General features: G+C 33.5%; 1 protein-coding gene across 2 annotated transcripts; it reads left to right on the top strand.

Annotated features, from left to right (window-relative positions):
• The first annotated feature begins 974 nt into the window (after window positions 1-974).
• Window positions 975-15,772, top strand: ARA6 (Ras-related small GTP-binding family protein). 2 transcript variants are annotated; one of them, XM_082882790.1, is made up of 9 exons: window positions 975-1,608; window positions 1,873-1,949; window positions 9,837-9,920; window positions 10,109-10,203; window positions 10,357-10,462; window positions 10,894-10,983; window positions 11,085-11,171; window positions 14,868-14,931; window positions 15,583-15,772. In XM_082882790.1, exons 1-8 carry the CDS (start codon window positions 1,584-1,586, stop codon window positions 14,904-14,906), a joined length of 603 nt encoding a protein of 200 aa, XP_082738916.1. In that variant the 5' UTR covers window positions 975-1,583; the 3' UTR covers window positions 14,907-14,931; window positions 15,583-15,772. The 2 variants fall into 2 exon arrangements, with proteins under 2 accessions (XP_082738916.1, XP_082738915.1); XM_082882789.1 differs by lacking the exon at window positions 15,583-15,772 and having other exon boundaries at window positions 14,868-15,150.
• The last annotated feature ends 3,116 nt before the right edge of the window (window positions 15,773-18,888 follow it).

The following is an 18,888-nucleotide window of genomic DNA, read 5'->3' as shown; positions in this document are numbered from 1 at the left end:
GACTAAATATTTAGTCGGCAAATGAATACATTTGGCAACTAAATTAAGTTTAGTTACCAATTAGCTTTCCCAACTACTCTTCGACTACTACTTTTCTGATCAAAAAATTTTGTCGCTAAAGGCTATAGGCGACTAAAAAATGACTTTTGGCGACTAAAAATTTAGTCGCCAAAAGTGAAAATTCTTGCAATGAATTATGGTCTATTTTGAGAAGTATATTAAGAATTGACTTTTTAATTTTTTTTAAATATGTAAAAAAAATAAAAATAATAATCAGGGTATTTGGTTTGAGTTTTTTAGATTAAGTTTTTTGAAAATTGAGTTTTTTGATTTTCGTATTTTTTTGTTTTTAGTGAATATTTTTAAAATTTTAAAATTTTTTTTTTACTTTTTAAGATGCACCTTACTTATGTATCTAAAAAACAAAAAATTTGTGAAAAAATATTTTAAAACATTAATAAATACATAAAAATACAAAAAAAAAAGTACTAAATTCTCTTCTTTTTTTTTTTGTATTTTTGGTATTTAGTGAATTTTTTTAAAAAAAATTTACAATTTTTTTACTTTTTAGGTATATTTATATTAGGTTTGTCTAAAAAGTAAAAAAACAGAATTGCTTAAAATATTTAAAAATTTCAGTAAAAACAAAAAAAAACACAAAAATTAAGAAAGTGGAATTTTTTGAAAAGTGTTTTTGGAAAAATGGAACCAAGCATGATTTTTAAAAAATCAAAAAATCAACTTTTAAGCTTAGAGCATCTCCAATGACAAGCCACTGGAGCTGTTATTGCCATAATTTGGTAGCTGCAGCAAAGTAGCACTCCAATAGCAAGAAATAATAGCTGCTAAATTTGAGAAATGCTAAAATTTGACACAAGTTTTGATAGTTGCTATTTGTGTCCATGAAGTGCAACAAAGCAACTGTTTCCTCCCTCGCTCCACGTGAACCAATTTCTGCTTTTTTCTCTGTGTGTTTGCTGAAATGGTCTGAGAAAATGAACAAAAATTGGAGGGACTAAAATAGTCTAAGAAGATAAACAAACCCATATCCAAACAACACTGACAAAATTAAAAAGAAAATTAATTAAGATTTGTTAAAATAGAGTAATGTTAGAAATTTTAAAAATCCTATCCAATATTTCACATAGATCTCGTATAAGCCTTATATATGTGATAAATTTTTAATATCTACATTTTTTTTATTAAAATAACAAATGCGGATTAAAGCACCATAGTTATACTTGAATAATTTATTTACTATTTATTGCCGCAATGCTATAATAGCATTTGGGAAATGCTCTCGTCAAACGAGGCGTATGTCAAAATCAACAATTGGAGTTGCAGTTGGAACGAAGTAGCTATAGTTGCTACGGCGATAGCAATTCTCTCTATTGACCACCAAACAAGCAATACCCTCTCTTTCTTTTCTCTCTCTCCATTCTCATCCTCTGTCCTTTGCTCTAGGCTAAACCCTAAATCATACACACATATATTCTCACACACACACACACACACACACACATATATATATAAATTATTTGCATATACGCATACATATATCGGACGGTGGTCTCACCTCAGACATGGGCTGCTCCTCCTCTGTTCCAGGTAATACCTACCTACCCTCCATCCCCTTATAGGGTTTTACTGTTTTCAACAAATTGAATCGGAAAAATATATTCCGATCGTCATCACTTCTCGTCTATTTCTTTCCTATATGAGCTGAGAAAGATTGAATTGATGTTGAATTGCCATGAATTGCTTCTTAATTGGGCGGTATTAACTGGGTTTTGCTGATAATGTGAATTGTTGAATCAGTGACCCTTTTGGGGATTGCTTCTAAATTTGATTGATTGAGGGTTTTCTTTGCAGACAGGACTTCGGGCCGGTTGGCTGGGCCTAATTCGGAGAATGGTGGAGTGCCTGATGCAAAAAATTTACGAGTAAAGGTAAAGTGCTTGCCTTTTTTAATAGAGTAATACTGTTATTTGCAAAAACTTCAAATTGGTACACAATTCTTAGTAGACATGTCTTGACCTGATGCGTTCGTGGCACCAACATATATAGAAATGTGCACATGTGGCAGAGAGATAAGAGTGCTTGGTTGAAAGAAGAGATGCATGAATGTAGGAAACTTAATGTGAGTTAATTTAACGGTAGAGAGCTATTATAAATTAAAAAATAACATCCTAGAAAGAATGCCAAATTGGCCTTCCACTTAAGTTAATAGGCAATATTTTCCTTACTTTGATTTGATGTTTAATGCATTAAGAGGGAATGATTAAAAAGCTTGCAAGGTGCAAAAGCTAATTAATGGTTTTTTAGTGTCGGATTTTTTTGAATATCAACCCTTAAACTGCAGGACGAGACTGAACTGTCAAAAGTATTCAAAGTTTCCTTCATGTATCATAGACTTAAAGGAATGGAAATTCACTTATGTGAAAGATGATTTGATTGGAGTTTTGTGGAGTTTTTAGAGTGGACCAATGCTTCTTTCATTTGCTTGATTTAAAAAAAAAAAAAAAAAAAGAATTCTTTGAAGATTAGCAACTTTAGACCAATCAGTAGCTTACATCATTGTATAAAAATTTGGGAAAGTGTCAAAAAGGTTAAGGTTGTTTCAAGAACTATATCTCTTTAGCTCAATGGGGATATGTGGGATGCTATCAGATTTTGGATGACGCATTGGTAGCAAATGAAACAATTGAAGAATATAGAGACTCTGGTAAGGAGGCATTATTTAAAGTGAACTTTGAGAAAGTTTATGATTGCGTTGGCTGGGGCTTTTAGGATTTCGTGTTGCATAGAAAAGGATTTGTTGAGAAATGGAGAAGATGGATTCAAGGGTGCTTATCATCTTATAACATGTCGGTCATTGTAAATGGGAAGGTGGGGAAGAGTTTTAAGGTCTGTAGGGTTCTTAAGCAAGGTGATCCTTTGTCCTTGTTTCTCTTTCTTTTGATGGTTGATGTTTTGGGTTGGATGGTTGATAAGGCTAAGAAGGTCGGTCTTGTTGACAGTTTTATTGTAGGAAGGGATTATGTTTCTGTGGTGTCCAATTGAACATCTTCCATTTAAATATTTGAGGCTACCTGTGGAAATAATCCTAGAGACAAGTCTTTTTCGGCTCTAGTGTTAGAAAAAATTGGCAAGAGACTGGAGGATGGAAGTGAGTTACGTTTTCTAGAAGTGGGAGGTACACCTTAGAACAATATGTCTTGTGTAGCATTCCAATCCATTGTTCAAGATTCTGGTTGGGGTTGTAAGTAAAATTGAGAAAATAATGAGGGATTTCTTGTGGGAAGGTCAGGATGAAGGGAAAAATAATCATTTGGTCAAATGGGAAGTGGTTTCTTCGTAAAAATAAAGGGATACTTGCCATTGAAAACATTGTGGCAAGGAACATTGCTTTGCTTGGAAAATGGTTTTGGAGATTCCCCTAGTGATAGTAATTCTTTATGGCATTCCATTATTAAGAGTAAATATTGGTTTCACGTTAATGGAAGGGATTGTCTTGCGATTAATAGGAGCAATTGCTGACCTCCATGAAATCTGTCTTTTGTATCCTTCCTATTTTCTCTTCTTTTTTTATCCTTAAAGGTGGGAAATGGTAAGAGTGTACGCTTTCAGGAGAGGACACTTGGGTAGGGGATATTTCTGTAGATGTGTTGTTCGAACATTTGTATCATTTGGTTCGTATCTGTAACGTCTCCATTGCATCTATGCAAGGTTCTCATTTGGCTCTAATTCAGTGTTACTAGAAAACACTAATATCCTAGTGAATTACGTTTTGGAATGCATGTTCTGAAACATTGTGCACTTTCATTCTAAAATAGTAAATTTAGTAATCTGAAGTGATTCCAAAAGTTTTTTTCAATGTATTTTCTTAACGGTTTCTTTGGGGTGGAAGCATTTGAGATTCCAGGCCTCTTTCATTGAGGTTGAAAGATGAGTATACACAGTCTATAAATGGATTAAACAATAGGGGTTTTGTATAGGATTTGACTAAACGTAAAAACTATGTAAGAAGTTTGAGAGCACTGTGCTCAATAAAAGCAACATTGTCTATTCTCTATAGTCATGATGAAGTAAAGCTCATAACGTTTTATCTAACATTTGCTGGCTATCATGATTAGCTGCAGTTTGTTTTCTATTGAGTTTGCCTTATTCTCTAACACTTCAGTTTTCAAACATTTCTTGCTTCTCTAAGGTCTTCTTACAAAATTTTGAGCGTAACCTTCTTTAGCAATGCATTTTGGAATTGAATCCCAGGTCACATGTTCATAAATACATAAATACATAAAAATGTATTCTTTTATTCACTTTAAATAAACTGCTAACATGGATGCTTTTGTCATGAGATGAATGAGGCAATAATAAATGTTGGTATTTAGAAAATTATTTGTTTAAAAACTGTGAAGAATTAAGATGGATGAGTTACAAAAATAAAATAAAAATGAAGCGATGCATTTTTTTTGTTTGCTTGTTTGTGTGTGTGTGTGTGTGTGTGTGTGTGTTTGTCCATGTGTGTGTATGAAGGATGAATTGTGCCTTTGCTTAGAGATTGACAATGTGAGTTGTTGCGAGAGTACTCATTCAAAAGATGAGTGAACTAAAAGAGTAACTGGTGGATGAGTGGCAATATTAGGAAAAAGAAAATAAAGGAAAATTGGCGCATTTATGATTAAGCAAGAAGTGGCTCCAATGCAGAATGTATTGAGAGAGAGTTGTCTGGAGAATGTATTGAGAGAGAGTTGTCTTGGGTTGTATTACATAGACTCTTTTATTTCTTCCAAAGTATCATGTCAACCGAATATGACCAAGGTAAGGGCGTGGAATGTGTGTCTGACATCCATAATCAATTTAGTCACTTTTCCCTAAATTTTTTTTTATTTTTTTTATTTTTTTATTTTTTACAATGTTTAAAGAAGAATAAATTAACATTCACTAGTAAAAAACATTTCTAACCTATTACGTGGATGAGAGATATTCCATAATTTCTTAAATCCTATTTAATTCCTACATAATTTACAATATCTTTTCTAAAAATATTATACGATATGCAATGTATATGTGTTCATGATGTGCCCTTATACTAGTATAATATTATTTCAATATCTTAAGATTTAGGTTTATGAAAATCTGATGCTTGGACATCACCCTACTTGATACTTGTAACCTAGTCCATGTAACATAAGTCTTGGGTGATTTGATTATGATCTGTCAAAATTGATATTGTTGGATGCAGGCCTATAAATGGATCGGATCTAGGCCGGATTTGATAGAATCTGATCTGATCCGATTACATGTCAATCCAAATTTGAATCTGAATCCAATCGTCCAAATCCAATAATGAGCCACCCGAATTTGAATCCGCTCTGTACAGATACCTGATCCATAAATCCGATCCAATCTGATCCATGTATTTTTTCTTCTTCAAATCACCATTCTTACATGCCAAAACGCAATCAACAAAATCAAATTTACAAAATATCCTTTACTCGAAACATGAATATATATATATATATTGAGGAGGGTAAAAAGAGTCTTCTTAAATCTCAATCAATCTCAGATTAGAAAGATCAAATCTTCAACCAACACAAACAGATTCTAAAAACAAACAACTCAAATACCCATTATTGGGAACACACAGAGGCGCACACACACATATATATATGTACCTATGACACTTGATCTGAGCTTGTTTTGCTTGGATTTGCTGATACAATGTTAAAAACCAATTTTGTGTCGTCGTCGAAGCCGGAGAAGAAGCCCTGTCGCCACTGCGAGAAAGGGAATAGGTACATATAAAGAATTTTGAGAAAGGGAATAGGTACATATAAAGAATTTTAAAGAATTTTAAAATATCAACTCTCAATTTTGAGAAAGGGAATCTGTAGAAGTTAAAGATATTTTAATAGTTTCATTTTTTGGTTCTAGTTGGTTTAGGAAGTCTCCTAATCCTATATAAAGCAATGTAATAGTTTTCATTTAGTAGAGTTGATATTTAAAGAATTTTGAGAGTTTTGAAGTTTCTTTGTATTTGTGTGATGCCTATGGAATCTAGGTATGATGCCTACACCTATCTTCTTCTTTTCCTTTATTTCTTCCTTAAATTCCAGCACTTCCACAGCCTAATTACTGTTAACGGGTACAGTTCATAGCACCCAGAACAGCCCCTGTTTTGATCTCTTTCACCCAGTTTATTAATTCTAAACCTAGTTCATTCCATTCATCAATTGAAATCCTAAAATTCCTATTAATTTTCAGTTTTAAGCAACCATAAAAACTCACAAAAAGTCAGTTTTACAAGCCTTACAGCCCTGTCCCTAATCGTGTTACATCACCAACTAAAACAAAAAAAGAAAACTATTAAAATATTTTTTATTTCTAAAACTAATTTAAGGCCAAATAAGAAACAAAATAAAGACTAATTAAATAACTTGACCCCACAAGATGATCCATGGGCAACCCATACAATCCATGTCAGCAAATATAAAATTACCAAAATTCCTCTCCCCTAAAAATCCTAAAAACATAAAAACAATCATAAAATAGAACTATAATAATATTAGAAATATGATTATGTATGGTTCCTGTCAATTTCTCTTTGAAAACATTCCAATTGCTAAATATCGCTGCTTCTTTGAATTTACTCTTCCTTGAGCTTCTTATATTCTGCATCAGTTGGTTTAGGAAGTTTCCTAGTCCCATATAAAGCCATGTAATACTTATAATTTAGTAGAGTTGATATTTTAAAGAATTTTGAGAGCTTTGAAAGTCTCTTTAGATTTGTGTGATGCAATCCTAAACCTAGGTGATGCTTATGGAATTTAGGTGTGATGCCTATGAAATTTAGGTGTGATGCCTAGGCCTATCTTCTTCTTTTCCTTTATTTCTTCCTTAAATTTCAGCACTTCCACAGCCCCTAAATAGTGTCAAAATCCATTCTTTTCATGCTTAAACTCTTACACATTATTTAAACAAACCCTACCTGTCCCCTATACTCTTATTGCGATTTCAGTCATAAAATCCAATTAAAATCAGCCCCAAAGCCCAGATTTGCTGCTGTCCTATTCGTCTTGCATCAACTATGCTCTTTCCAAAATGCCCACATAACCCCCAAACCACTCCAAAAACTGGAAAAATTGAGCAAATTGAGCACCACAGCTTACTAATGACTGGGCAGTGAAGAAAAAGCTGATTGACACTCCCCCTCACCTGCCTACACATGCAAAATCAATCAATGATCAGTTTACATCTCATCCTAATAGCTTCATAAGTTGTTCAAGCAAAAAATAAAATCTTAAGAGGAGTCTTGTTCCTTCAATGCCTCTCCAAGTGCTAAAGATTTCGCTTCTGCTGGACAAATGGGAAGGAGCGGACCGAAAACACCCCTCTCCTAGAACCCATCCAAGCATTAAAGAATTCACCTCTGCTACTGAGATAATGGTAAAAGGAGCGGATTGAAAACACTCCTCTCCTAGAATCCCACCAAGTTATGCTATCTTGATCTCCTTGATAAATCACAAAATCATGAAGGAGCTGGAAGAAATTGTATTGGATTTTATAATCTTCTATAACCCTCTTTAAACTTGGATTCCACTCTAAACCACAATCAGAAAGCAACAAATAGTTCTAAACGGCTGCATAAAGATCTTGAAACACCTCTCTAAGAGGTGTAGGCCACACCATGGATCGAACCAAAACCTCACTCTCCTCTCCGTTACATACCACATAAAAATTTCTGTTAGCAAACTCATTCCACACCCTTATAATTGCTTTTCACAAACCCACCCTGCTTTTCACAAACCCACCCCATAAGAACTAACAATGGTACCGGTGGGTTTGTGGAAAGGGATCACAAAGATCTCCACTAGACCCACCTCTTCCAACTATCATGTTTCCTCTCAAATGTCGCCACTAGACCATCTTGCACAACATGAGCTAAGGATGGCAATGAGGTGGGTTAATCGAGTTACTCGCATAACTTGACACCGTGGCAAAAGGGGCCCATAGCCTTTACAAAGATTTTAATATCTTGTTAAATTAACTGTTCTACTCTTGGGTCGTGAAAGTTTAAAGATGCGACCCCCAAGTCCAAGTCTCATAAACCATTACATGGAAGTGATCCCAACAACTTATTTTGTATTTAATATAATTTCGCTACAATTGAAAGTCATCAATTAACACCCATCATTAGCTGTCCCTTTGCCGTTGCCCCTTGTTACTCCATGGGTATGCTTGCCTAAATTTTTGTGTTGTATTTGGGAAAAATTGGCCCAAGTTTCTACAATTTTCAATTAAATTGTGGGTTTAATTGAATCAATCTAGGGCTTGGTTTGGTATTAAAGTATCTCCAATGGTTGTTGCTGAAATGGCAGTGCCAAAATCAAATTTTGGCATGCTACAGTGCCAAAATATCATTAATTGACAATGTGACTGTAATGGTGCAAGTGATGTTTGTTTATTTTCTTCACAGAAAGTCAAATGTAATGTCATTTTTGGGCCCTATCATGAGAGAGAGAATTACTGCTAAATTGCCGTTATGGTACGGGTTTAGGTGGTAATTAACTGAGGTATACCAATGCTTTATAATATAAAGACCCTAGTACCCTTTATATGGTTTTGAGGTTAGCTACAGTGTTTGCTAAGTTTCTTTGTATCTAGTAGCTGGTGTTCTCTAGGTAAATTATCACTTCTTTTTTTTTTTAACTACCAAAGGTTTTTTGTTGGTGAAACATTCTTGGGATACTTTGTTGGTTAACTTGTTGCCCAAATCAAATACACTTTTGGTATCCAATTTTGTAAAACGTTGTATCATGTATGATCTATTTTTCCCACTTATTTAGATATGAAAACATAATAGGCCAGCTCCCATGCTTGCCTAATTTCAACTTATCCACGGGATCGTTAAACTTCTCGCCTAAATCTTTGAAATATACTTATATCTTTCATGCTTCTCTTCAAACAGTTATTTTATCATGATGGGCAAGTCCAATTATTCTTTGAGCATCCTTCTGACTGGCACATAGTTATGTACTTTTTTGTATAAGTTATTGTGCACCACCACCACCACCATAATGAATGGCTGTATTTAAAGAATAGAAGATTGAAAGACTGTATGGGCCTCTTATATTTGGGCTGTTTTGCGTTTATTTACATATACTAGATGTCAAACTTTATCCATGTGTTTGGGCCAAAATAATGTGATAATAAATAAACAAGCCAAACGAAGGCTTAGATAAATATAACCCAACCAGCCCAGTGTCAATATTACCGAACTAACTACCAGTTTTTGGTGTGCCCAAACCAAAATTCTGCAGCAAAAGTAACCCAAAAAAAAATACCAGCAAAAAAAATCAGATTCAGCAAAAATAAATAAATAAACAATCAGCATAAAGAAAAAATAAGAAAACCATAATAGAAAGACCCCTCCTAGCCGCGTCCACATATCCTTCATTTAGAGGTTTGATGAGTTCAACCCTTAGATGCACACCCGTACCCGAGTCTGTGTAACATAGCTCTCAAATCACCATCTAACAAGCAAAGGCTTTGCTTGGCCTGTTTAAGATGATTTTTAACATTTAAGCGACCCGTGTTGTTTGTAGTGTGTAGGTTCACTTGGTTTGAGGTCTTAGTCCACTTTTAATCTTTGTACATGTGGGTGCAAGGGGGTGAGGATTATGAGTGTCATTAGAGATAAAGCATACAGGATTTAGTATATAATTGATTTATCTTCGGCATTTCAATGTTGGGAACCTTTTTCTTTTTTTTTTTTTTTTTTTTTTTTTTTGTTGAATGTGGCTAATCTTTTATTTCATCATTGTCTGCAGCTGGTGTTATTAGGGGATTCTGGTGTAGGGAAAAGCTGCATTGTTCTTCGCTTTGTTCGTGGTCAGTTTGACCCAACATCAAAGGTAAGGATAAGGATGCAACATTGCTCTACATTGGTTGGTAACAATCTTGTGCCTTTTCAGTTTTGATGTAAATTTTGGTCAATCATTTGCAATGTGAGTGTTTATCTTCTTTACTTAATATCCTAGAACCTAAGTTCATAATAGATTTGCTTACATTTATCACTTATTTTTATTATTTTCAATTTCAGGTAACGGTTGGAGCTTCTTTTTTGTCACAAACAATTGCCTTGCAAGATTCTACGACTGTTAAGTTCGAAATATGGGATACTGCCGGCCAAGAGAGGTATTGATGGCCTAAATAATTTTTTGTATTTTTTCCCCCTTTCATTTTCTTATTTTGGATGAGACAACTGTTTACATTATTTGTATTCTCATCATTGTTGCAGGAAGCTTGTTTTGTGAGAGCTTATCAACTTGTGAAATTTGTCTTGTTCAGGTATGCAGCATTGGCTCCACTTTATTACCGAGGTGCTGCAGTTTCAGTTATTGTGTATGATATAACAAGTCCTGAATCATTCACCAAAGCACAATATTGGGTTAAGGTATGATTTGCATAGATTGGAAGAGCTGTAATCTCTTTTTTTATTTTGCTTTTTTAGTGTTGTACATTGTTTAATGGAAGGCTTTCTAATTTTCTTCATTCGCGATTTAGAGGGGAAATGGTTTGTTTGAGACAATGATAACAATGTCTTACCTGTAATTTAATCTGCCTTGAGCATAAAAAATCAAGGTTTTGTGGTAAGCACATATTCTATGCCCATTCTCATTCTGAATAAAGTAGCAATCTAGAATTCATCAATGTGCTTCTCCAGAGCATTAAACATTGACTGCGATGAAAGATCTGACCTTACCCCAAAGTCAAAGATGTGTGAACCACAAAATCTATCTCAAAGTTACGCTTCTCTATAAATTGGTAGGGTATTCATTATTATTGATTTATTGTGTGTATTTTGCTTCTTGTGGCTTTCTACAGGAACTACAAAAACATGGGAGCCCTGACATAGTCATGGCTTTAGTTGGTAACAAAGCTGATCTTCAAGAGAAACGAGAAGTATCAGTTCAAGTGTGTACAGACTGGACATTACATCAGCGTTTCCTTTGTATTCACAAATTAAGAGTTAGTTTGCTGAAACATGATAATTTTTTATATTTTGTTTTCTGAAGGACGGAATTGACTATGCTGAGAAGAATGGGATGTTTTTTATCGAGACGTCTGCAAAGACAGCAGATAACATAAATCAGCTGTTTGAGGTATATATTCATAGCACTTAATATTTAGTTATCCGTTCTCTTTTGTAGCTAAAGGGAAAGGAAAATTTGTTACCTCTTTATTGAAAGCCGTCATATCTATAGTTAGCAGTAGTAAACACAATGATATTAAAATATAAAATAAAAAAAAAAAAGAAAAAAAAAAAGATAACTATAATGTGCTGAGTTTAGCAATAAAAGTGGAGACTAATATAGTAGAACTTTACTGGGTCAATGAAATTGTTAACACAATATAAAATGGTCATAGCTTCTTGAGTACATTGTTTTAAGCAAAAATTAACATTATTTCTTACCTTACTTCTTGTGTCTTATGTTACAAAATTGCAATAGATTTAGGAAAATTACATCAGGTAAGAATCTACCAGGAAGATAAAAATTAAAGACCATGCATTATTACCAGGGCTTCCCCAAGTGTGGCTTTGTCAAATTGTGTTGTGTATGTTTTAATCAGGACTTACCATTCTAGCAGCTGCACCATTTTCTTTTTATCATGTTATTTCATATATCATATTGGTTGCAACTAGAAATGATCCTAGGTTATAGCAAGCTACAGTAATGTTCTTTAAAACCTTAGTGGAAGGTATTTTTGTGAACCTTAACTCATAAAAATCAAATACATATTGAATAAACACTGAATGCTTGTCCTGGTAGATGGGAACTCTTACAGTCAGTGTTGTTGAATACGTTCATGTTGTAGTGGTTTTTCAAGCCTTGGTGCCTTAACTTTCAACCTAACATTTAGAATTGGCAAGCTATTCAATAGGGTAGTTGACTGAATGTGGCGCAACCCCTGTTGGGCATTTTATACTGTGCATAAAGGTTTGGAGTAGTTATGCATTGCTAAATTGTAGTCTATTTGTATCCTTTCTCTATATAGATTGTATTTTTACTTACATATATGTTTTGATTAAGAGAAGGAACAGTCTGGCACAATTATCAAAACTCAGGCTACCAAGTGTAAGAACTCTAGTTGGGGTGCATAGAAATAGAGTTATGCCTGAAGCAGGGTTCAACCTGATGGCACGAGTATTGAATTTGGATTAACTCCAGTTGAAATTTCCTCATGCCAATCCTTGCAGGCAGGAAATGTTTTTAAGCAATTAGAATGTTCATTTTAGGGGAAATTACAAATCAGTGGTACTTTTCCAAAAGAATTAGAGACTCGTGGAAAAGTTTATGACTTCAATCATCAAAGTTTGTAAAGTTTACCATTAATCTGATTTATTTATTTTTTTTATTTTTATTATTTCTAAACATCCACCGATTTGTTATTTCCCCTTCATTTTACCCAATGTTTTAACCAAGTTTGGTGAACCAAAAAAAGCACCAAATCAAGGTTAACTGGTTCAATAGTCAAGTCAATCTGAATTGAACCGTGACCATTGTTATATATTATTTAGAAATTGAAAAAATAGAACCAATAAAGAAATATGAGAGATAAGAATTTCTATGTTTCTAACAACATGCATCTTTTCTTTTTTGAAAGTGATATAGCATCACAGAACTTTTTTCCTTTAGGGTAAATTATAAACACACCCCATGAGGTTTACTTAAACTGCAAATTACCTCATGTGGTTCTAGAAATTACATTATGCCCCCTAAGATTTCTAATTTCATAACAAATAGGTCATTTTATTAATAAATCATCAAGTTAATTAACAATTTTTAATAATGTTAAAATTTTATTTCAATTAATAATTCAGATAATTTTATTATTGTATTGGTGACTAAGAAGCATGGACACGGACACGTGACACGACACGAATACGACACGGACACGCCGACACGTTAATTTTAAAAAAATGCAGGACACGACACGTGGAGGACACGCATGAAATATATAATTTTATATATTTATTATATGTTATATATATGAATATATCATTCAAAGATAATAAAAAATGCAATATAGCACTATTTCCTATAAATTTATATGGTTTTTGTTTTATTATTGTATCTTAAGTTGTTTTGTTCAAACTTATAATTAGTTTTACATATTTATAATCAATAGACACATGTGTTTAAACAATTGACACGTGTGTCTTCCAAGTGTCCAAAGAGTATCCAGGTCTTTAAAAATATTTAAAAAATAGGACACGTTTTGAAGAGTATCGGACACGTGTCCTAAGAGTGTCCAAAGAGTGTCGGTGTCCGACACGGATACGACACGGATACGTCACCTTCTTAGAAGTGTCCGTGCTTCTTAGATTGGTGAACAGTTAGAAATTTAACTTTTTCAATTAATTCTGTTAAATAAAAAATTCTGACAATGAGGTATTTGTAATTTTCCAAACTACGGGGGGCGATTCGTATTTTAAGCAAATCTCAGGAGATGTATTTGTAATTTACCCTTTTCTTTATTATCTTCTTGTTATAGTATAGCCTCATTATAGCAAATTGGAAAGATTTCTTCTTCAATTGTTTTCCCTAGTAAGAAACAAAAGGTCATTGCTATTCCTGCAACAGATATAATAAATATATATATTCCATGTATCCATGTATGTCTATGTATTCTGGACAATTGGGCAGTCCTTTCATGGAGACAACCTTGAGCAGCTTGTGTACAAAATACTTTTCACATTGTTAAACAGAACTTCTACTGGCATCACTAACTTTGGTTCCTACTAGTTAGTTATAGGATTTTAAAAGATGAGTGAACAGTTTAAATATCCACAAAATCATCGAAGTTTATATGAATTTAAATGTATCATGATATACTGAAATTAAGTTACCTATACAATTGAGATTGGAAATCTGCATTAAATTACAATCCTAAGGCCATTTGAATCACAATATATATATATATATATACACACATGGAGACACACTGAGCATAGGGCACAGAAGAAGCAAATAAAGGGTGGGCTTTTTACAAACAATAATACCATTCTCTTTTTTGTCTTGATCATATGCAAAAATGCTATAAAACTGGTCAATGTGCTATATATGGATAGAACAAAGGGGAATTACAAAAATGCTGTTGTGTCGGAAACATAGAGATGACCAATTAAGATTGGTTAGTGTGAGTTGAAGGGGAAAAACTAACCCCACAAAAACATTAGTGTTTTTATCAGTCCTTTGGTGAATAAAACTGGGATGGTTCATCCAACCCGTTAAACTGCCCGGTCCAAATGAATCTTATAAAATATCACCGTTTTTAGGAGGGAACAGTTTTGGGGTGCATACCAGACTGATGGCGGTTGAACCAACTGGTCCAGTCCTGTTTTAAAAATTGATCTTACCTACAGAATTGCTATGTATTCAACTTTTTGTGCTCTGTGCAACTTCTTTTTGACGCATCACTCGTGTATTTTTTTTTTGACTTGTTATTGCTATTGATTATGATGTTGCCTTTTGGAATGAAGTTTGATCATAAGATTATTTCAAGGTTGCGTTTTTGTTTTTGTTTTTTAATATGTTGGGTAGATATGCAGAACTTTGTTGTTATTATTATTGTAGAGTTCTCTGTAATTTTTGTCCATATAATGCAATGCATTACTAGGCAACTAGTTGGCTCCTTGAATTACTGTAGTATTTTCTTAATTATGTTCGGATTGTATTATCTTCATGCCCTCCAGATGCACTTACTCCTGTGTTAGTTGGACCTTAATACTTTCTATCTCTTTCATTTTTATATTTTATTTCTTTATTTTTGAAGTCCTTTGATTTGTTTTGCAGGAAATTGCTAAGCGTTTGCCCCGTCCATCACCTTCATGATTGTAATTCTCTGATAATTAACATGGTAATTTCCCATACTAATGGTATTGAGTTGCTGTGTGTAATATTATGTGTATATCAACATAATCTACTCATTATGCTCTTTTCAATTTGATTTGATCATTCTAGTTTAAGCTGTAATATCATGAACTGTGCTCAGCCATGTCTTTGACCTTGAGATCACAGTAAGATTCTTGTGGGATACATGATTTGCTCAATGTTGACAATAAATAACTTTCCACAATTCGTTGCCTCATGGAAATGTATTCCATTGTGCTCCATATGTCTTCTGAAACTGGCAACTTCAATGTATTCTGATATATTCCAATTTTTGTGCTGGGATTTTGAGCGACTCTGGAACAATTTTAGGTAGACATGCACACATTACATCAAGGAGTCCTTCGCATGGGGCAAAATTCTAAACTGTTAATTTTATCCCCTTTCTCTCCAAACCTCTCCTATTTAAAAAAGTGGATTTTTGGCTCAATTTTCTATCTGTTTCTCTTATTGTCTCCTTATTAAGTTACCCAACCAAGTGATTTTGGAAGAGAGGTTCATTTCTTTTGTTTTCATCTCTCTCCAAATCACTCAATCCAAATGGGTTGTTAGGGTTTTTACTCTCTTTCATCCATGGAGATCATGTATGTCTCAGTTTTAAGTTACTGAATATTGATAGGTGAGTGGAGCCGTCAAAGGAGAAAAAGGATAGTATAGTGGGCTGCTGTGGACATTCGGTTTGGTAACGAGGTGGTATGTTATGTTCCCATGTGTTCCACATTGGTTAAAGTTTATTTGACCATTTGAATATAGGCTCTTCATTCTTTCTTTATCAAGTCGATTTTTAAGTCAGTATTTTTTTGAGGCAAGTGTTAGTGTTTTACCCAAGGAGTAATGTTTGTGTTTGGAGGGATACATCAATGGGTGTGCACAGGTCGAGTCGGCTTGGTTTTGCCAGTAATCTGTCACCCAACCCAACTAGATCGGATGGAAAAAAACTTACCCACTTCCAACCAAACTATGGTCTGAAACTGCGCAAATCGTGTTTATCAACTTGGCGGTTGGATCAGACGAAATCGAACCACTGACGACCAAAAGATAACAGAAAAAACTTAGTGTTCACCACCATCATCATCATGAAATTGCAGATCTGGCATTGGTTATTGTATTATTCCATCAAATCATCTCATCAAAAATCTTAAATAGATTTAAAGAAAATTAGATCTAAAAAAATTGAATACAAAATCATCTCACTTTAGTACCTATGTGTGGTATAATCATCTCATCAACCATAGAATTGGAAAAAAAAAATGCAAAGGAATGTTCATGTGGAAAGATAGAGATAATAACAAATATAGATTTGAAAAATTAAAAAAATAAAATAAACGAGAGGAAAGGTTGAGAGAGATGGAAATGAGAGGGTAAGGGGGTGGGTGTGGGCATATGGATGTGAATGAGGGAGAGAGAGCAACAAAAAAAAAAAAAGAAGGGAAGATTGAGAAGAGGGATTTGCGTTCTCTATGATAGAGAACGAAATAGAGGGAGATGATGAGAGATGAGTTTGTCGGGTGCCTCTATTTGCACATCATATTTAATTTCAAGGTAAACCATTAATTGGTTATTTTTTATTACAATAATGACCTTACCTAAAATGACCAAAATGACCATAACTGAATACACACCTTAGTTAAATACACATCCAAACTCTAACCCTAACCCTAACCCTCATCAACCCTAACCCCAAATCATTGTCACTGCCATCGTTTCCATCGCCGGCTCCAATGTCGAAGTCCGAACCTTAACTTTAACCAGCGTCGACTATCCCTTTCTTCCGCCGCCACCCTCTCCCCAACCACTCTCCCTTTTCCCCCCGGTTTTTCTTCCTCCATAGCCTCCTCCCCTTTGCTCCGCAACCCCCTCGTCATCGGCTCATTCTTTCATCGCCCCCCTCTCTTTTTGTCGCAAAACCTTCTCCAACTCCCCTCCCCTCGACTCAAAACCCTAGTGTCTACTGCCACTACCACCACCTCTCAATCGCGATCTCTCTCTCTCTCTCTCTCTCTCTCTCTCTCGTGTGCACGTGCGATATGTCTTTGTCTCTCTCTACGGTGGATGAAGGCTTGCGATGGAGGCAGAGATGGATTGTGATGGTAGATTTGGGCAACGGGGTTGATTGTGACGGCGACGGTGACAGCAGAGGCGAGGCTATTAGCAGTGGAGAGAGAGTAAGGTTGTTCGCAATAGTGGAAGTCATCGGTGGCTGGAGAAGAAAGTTGCAGTGGTTGTCGGAGGTTGGCGATGGTGAAGGAGAAGGGCGGTGAAATGGCTGGTGTTGATGGTGGTTGTCGGTGATGGCTGTTGCCGTCGGTGGTAAGTGTCTAACAGTTAGATTTTTTTTTTTTTTTTTTTTTTTTGAATTTGAGGTGTATACTAAGTGATGTGGGACTAAGGGCAAAAATGAAATTTTGTGGTATGTGTTGGGAAAAATTATGTTTTTTCAAATTAATAAAGGTATGAACTGAATGTAATATACAACAATCCGATCCATATATATTTATTTGTGTACCGTGTTATGCAATTTGTTTGGTAGATATTATGTATTTTTTTGGATAAATATTGCTTAATCTTGTAGTAAAATTTATAGTTCAGAAATGAACTTATATTTTTTGTTGTAATTTTACACTCTTTTATAGAAATACTTTTTAACAACAAAATGTGTATTATTACAATAAAAATACGCCACATTACTATAAAAATGTGTAAATCTATTTCTAAATCACAAATTGTTTTAATTTTATTAGAAAATTATGTAATATTTGTAACAAAAATACATAGTATATATCCTAAAAGGGTTTTGTTAAGGAGGGCACTAGTTAAAGATGTATTAAATGCTTTTAACCACCTCCACTATTATAGAAAAGAGGCCTAGCTATAATATTGTGTTTAGTTAAGGGATTTAAGAAGGAATTTGACAAAACATATATATATATATATATATATATATATATATATATAATATGAATAAAATATAGTCATATTTCACTTACTTTTACACACTTTTTTTGTTTCTCTTTTCAAATCTCTTTTTAAATCCCTCAACCAAACACAGTATAAATGTATTTTACTAGAGACCGAAATGCCCTTTTCTTAAATTCCTTCTATTTGAACATTATATACTGTTCATAATAGAGTTTTTTTTTAAAATATTTTTTTATTATAAAAAATAAATGCCTTTATTTTTAAATGACATTTTGTGATTCTTTTAATTTTTACATACTCTTTATTTCTATAACAACTATAAAAAAATTATATGCCCTTTTTATTTTTTTAATTCATTTTCCTTACACTATAAATTATATGCCCTTTATTTTATTTTTTTTAATCTTTAGATTCATTTTCCTTTCACCATATAATTTAATTATGATTGAAAATAAAGGATATTTAAAAAAATTTAAAAAAATAAGCCATGAAATGCCATTTAAAAATAAAGTTATTTATTTTTATGTTAAAAAATATTATAGAAAAAAACTCCATTATGAAAGTATATAATGTTAAAATAGAAGGAATTTGAGAAAAAGACAATTTGTATCTAGCAAAATATATTTATAGTCAATCCTCCTTTCTATGATGGTGGAGGTAGTTAAAAACATTTAATGCATCCTTAATAACTGTCATTAGGACACTTATTAACAAAATTCATTGTAAAATTCGTGCATACATGGTAGACAAAGGAATATCCAATCTTCTTTTTATTTTTTATTTTTTATTTTTTTTATGGCATTCAAGTGATCTTTCTACTAAAGTTGATTCCCAATAAGAAACAAATATTAAATGGGTTTATCATCAATTTATATATAATGTCCTCAAACATTATACTTATAATTAATTTTATAATAAAAAAGTAAATTTAATTTTGATTTTGATTTTGATTTTTTATTTAAGATAAGACTACGGTTTTAAAAAGCGGTCACAATCGTTACGTAAC

The sequence above is a fragment of the Camellia sinensis genome, chromosome 8 (assembly GCF_055761805.1).
Source record: "Camellia sinensis isolate YWXY chromosome 8, ASM5576180v1, whole genome shotgun sequence".
NCBI classification, from domain to species: Eukaryota; Viridiplantae; Streptophyta; class Magnoliopsida; order Ericales; family Theaceae; genus Camellia; species Camellia sinensis.
Note: the sequence above shows the minus strand (reverse complement) of the source record. Positions and strands in the feature narration are given on the sequence as shown.